Here is a 4,485-nt window from a genome sequence, read left to right on the forward strand (position 1 = left end):
CAAAGCCCATTCAGGCATAACAGCAACTTCCTCCTTTGTTCTTTCTTTGCACGCTGTAATCATTTTTAGCATCTCTGTAAATGTATTTCTAAAAGTCTTTTTTCTGTTATTCCCGTTGATTTATTATAACTGTACTGTAAGCAAGGACTGATTTCTTCTAAAATCAAAATGACATGCATATACAAATTGATTGAGGTTATTTAATTAGAATTTGCAAGTGATGTTCAAAGACTTTTTGCTCAAGAGATAACGGTGCAAACGCTTGTATTTAAAGTAGGACCTATAGCTTGCACTTCTTAAACCAAGCAATGTAGAGTAAAGGACAAATGAAACTGACTGCAGCCCTAGAAGATGATCTGACATCTATTATGCACGAGGCCGCGTCTTTTATGCTGTTTCCTGTGATACGACTTCTACGACGTGCAGCTCGACAGTTAATCAGCCTGACGATGGCCAATAATGGCCTCAAAAGGGATCAACGATAGAGTATTGGTGATGGTCAGGGCTTTCAATATCAGTTGCTCCAGAGCCAGGGCTAGGAGGGGTAGGAATACAAAAGAGAGATGAAGGATGGAAGCAGACTGAACCAAAAACAGCTTAACATTAGCAAAAATAAGAAAATATAGAAAAATAATTATTAACATCAGCTATAATTACCAAAGCTGGTTTCATATCAGCCCTTTACTAACTTCAAGGTTCAATATTGCAAAGATGGAAATGTGATGCTCAATGTCTCAGTAAAACAAGGACTACAACCATTTATTTCAGTGTTACTTTTAACACTTCTGTCCCTGCTTTCAGGTGTACAAAATACAACAAACTGCATCTACTCCTACAAGTTTTTTGTATGTTTTACCCATTGACAGTGTATGAGAACTGGACTGAGAGACATCGGATCAATAGGAAAAAATAAAATAAAAGCCTGAAATTATTTTTTTAAAGCTTTAAAAAAATCATTGCTTCCTCTCCAGATGTTCATGCAACACAAGTTCTGCCTCGCAGATATGGCATTGCACATTTTTTATTTTATTTTTATAATGTTTCTTCCACTTTCAAGCTCGGATGGGGTGTTGTTATGGTACCTGAGCCTTCCCAGAACTTCCTGTGACATCATTACTGACGGATTAGCACTACTGCGCATGTGTGTCAAAGAGAACAGCAGAAACCATAGTTTTAAGATAAAAACAAGGAAAAACAAATAAAAAACCATGCATCAACTGTCAATGTACTTGTCGACAATTTTAACAGTAGATGTAGTTGCGACTAATCGACTACTCGTGGAAACCCAAATAAAAGTGTCTACTTGTGGAATTTCCGTTAAAGATTTTCAGCCGTCATCTTGTCTGCAACCGTGTCCTCATGACAAAAGCTGGTTTACCTTTAATGCTTAAAAGGGATTCTTGAGTCTGAAAGTGTCAAACCAGCTACGCTTGTTGTGTTTGGTGAAAAAAATGCCATAAAGTCATTGCAGCGTTCACATTGCATTAGCAGATGTGAGGTAAGTGATGTTTACAGAGGTGACAGCTGTGTGCCTGCAATAAGAGCATGTGTGGGAATGTGCACGCGTCAGCAGGTATGCGTATGAACAAATGTGTCTACCTGAGTGATGCAGGCCCCGGTGAAGGCCACGATGACAGCCACGACGTTGACCGTGAGCTGGAATTGCAAGAACTTGGATATGCTGTCATACACATTTCGTCCCCACATAACCGCTTTGACAATGCTGCTGAAGTTGTCGTCAGTCAGAATAATGTCGGACGCCTCTTTGGCCACGTCTGTCCCTGCGATGCCCTGACAGAGATTGAGACAGAGTGAGCGGGAGACGACTCATGACATGATTCATGCAAGCACTCGAGCGTTCAAATCACTTCAAAGTGGCACTGTCTCAGTGTCGTGTTGTTGTGCCCTTAAGCTTCCCCACTCAGCATGTGAAAGGTCTGATCAAAAACAAACGTTCAAAGAAACCCCATTCTTTTATGGGTTTATGTATATGTTTATCATGTGTCTGTTGTGAAAACACACAAACATGAATAATGTGTCAGGTTACCATGGCGAAGCCCACATCAGCTTTCTTCAAAGCCGGCCCGTCATTAGTGCCGTCCCCTGTAACTGCGACAACCTGCCTCTGCTCCACAACGCTGCTATCGATGATCCCTGAGCACAGAACAGCAGAAGCTAAGCATGTGCCCGTGAATCCATGCGACGCTCTGTCATCCTGCTGCTCACCTTTAACCAGCGTGTGCTTGTCAGTCGGTGAGGATCGAGCCAGAACTCGCAGCTTGGGCCAGATTCTATCAATGCGCTCCTGTTCGATCTGTGAGATGGAAGGGAAAACGAGATGAAAGTGAGAAAACGGTGAAGATCTTTCACTAGATGTCACTGTTGATCTCTGTGTGAGAAGGATCAAAGAGGAACCAGAAACAGCTTATTAAACTGAGCTGGCTTTTTAATCACTATAACCACACACACAGGTTTGGGTTAGAAATACCAAGTTAAACCCAAGTGAACAGTATTTATCACTGCAAGTACTTTGTAATAAAATGCAAATAGAGATTACTGTCTTTTAAAAGGTAGTTATTGTGTAACTACAATGGGTGTAACTTTAATTGATTAATCAATTTTCTATTCTTACGATTCAACAGGATCAATCTGTCTGAGGCAAGTTGTTTGTTTGTTCGCATATTTTTTTTTAAAACTTGATTATTTTCCAAGAAATACAAGGAATCTGGAAAACTTCTCCTACACTGTTCTGGACCAGGTATTTATTATCTATGAGTCACACTGGTTGAGGTTTTGGCCACAAATTATGATATGAATCAAACCGTTGAAATGATCATTACATCTGTAGTTACTACTCCGTCCTTAGAAATGTAATTACCATGAAACATACTATAGCTTAACATGACATTAAATGGTACTTTCTGTGTATTTACTTTCTTCAAATTAACAGTGAAGATGAAATGCTTCCTTTCCCACAATTCAATGATTGGGTTACAGTTTTGTTTCAGTTCGTTATTTGTTTGGTGTACTACAAAACAACAACAAAAACTAAAAGTTCAGATTTTTTTTCTGTATAAGCACATAAAAAACTCTTTTATTTGACTTTTACAAATCCTAGTGAAATGTGAAAAAACAATAAATAGTAAATCGCTCTTACATACCAAGTTTGATATTTAGCATACTGGCATCAGTTTACTAGTGCAACATGCGGTTTGGGTCTAAACCAAGAATTGTCGCATCCTTGGTAAATACCATGAAAATTACAATAAATTACCACATAAGTACTATGTACATAACTATCCTCTTGTACATGGTAAGCACAATCAAACACATTATCTTACTAAGTAAGCAGAAAGTAAATTTTAGACTCCTAATCACTGATTCCTAAGGTAGATTGTTTTTTACACATGAAACATACAGTAAGTTAACATGTAAATTCTAAATATAAGGTACTTTATTTGTACTTAACCTGTCCTTACATGTGGTACGTACCATAAGAGAGACATTAACACAACACATTAGGTACCATGAACCAAATAGTACAACATAAATACACAGCAAGTACCCTGTAAGTACCAGTAGTTATAATAACAGTACCACTTAAAGAAACGTAGCATTTTTTTTGCTCTTGAACATGTTCTAAAAATGGTGAAATAAGGTTGTTTGTAGCACTTTCTTTTACAGTACAAGACTGACAAGGTAGGTTGTCGTCCATGTCAACATTTACTCTGTTTATAGTTGTAAAATAAGGAAAACAGTTTGAACACAAACAGAACTGATGAAAGACTTTTTATGCCATTTGTTCCACTTGTTTGTGAAATGTAAAACCTTGTTTGCTTGTTTTGACATTTCAAGCTTGGCCGAATTGTTCTTTTCAAAGTTCCAACAGGACTATAGTCTTACCTGCTGTGGATTATTGTTATCAAATTATACACAAACACTTCAGCAGAAACTACTTTTTCAGTTACAACTGTATCCATGTCATATATTGGTGTTTAGAACAATAATGACAACATAAAATGCTGTATGGATGCAAGAACATGAACTATCCAAGTGATTCAACGTCAAACATTTAAATATAGAAATGTTAAACATTCTGGAAGATCTGAAACACTTTTAGCTCTACTACAAATTGCTCGTTTTCTCCAAACTTAACCTTGAAGAATCCACAGATTCAAATTTAATCACTTTTTTTCAAATTTATCTTTATACATATTATTTTTTTCTTCAATGTATTCATTTCTGCAGCTGCTAATTAGTACTTAATTATTCAAATTCCCTTCAAAATACTTTAAAAAATTGTTATCGGGTTCTCCAGTGTTAAAATCTCTATATGTCGATGTGTAGAAGGAAGACCAAAACCATGACAACCACTTTATAAACCACATACAGGCATGGGAAGCAGCTGCCTTTTTGCTTGTTTTTATCCCTTTACAGCTAATTCCAACGTACCTCTCCTTTCTCATTTCTGATTCGTCTGTTGAA

General features: G+C 37.3%; 1 protein-coding gene across 2 annotated transcripts in view; it reads right to left on the bottom strand.

Annotated features, from left to right (window-relative positions):
• Positions 1-4,485, bottom strand: part of atp2b3b (ATPase plasma membrane Ca2+ transporting 3b) — a gene marked incomplete at its 3' end in the record, with an annotated part of 62,646 nt that overhangs the window by 19,395 nt on the left and 38,766 nt on the right. For both annotated transcript variants that reach the window (XM_024292832.2, XM_024292833.2), the window contains 3 exon segments: positions 1,600-1,791; positions 2,048-2,154; positions 2,227-2,314. In XM_024292832.2, coding sequence (XP_024148600.1) covers positions 1,600-1,791; positions 2,048-2,154; positions 2,227-2,314 — 387 coding nt within the window.

This window comes from Oryzias melastigma, linkage group LG7, assembly GCF_002922805.2.
Source record: "Oryzias melastigma strain HK-1 linkage group LG7, ASM292280v2, whole genome shotgun sequence".
NCBI classification, from domain to species: domain Eukaryota; kingdom Metazoa; phylum Chordata; class Actinopteri; order Beloniformes; family Adrianichthyidae; genus Oryzias; species Oryzias melastigma.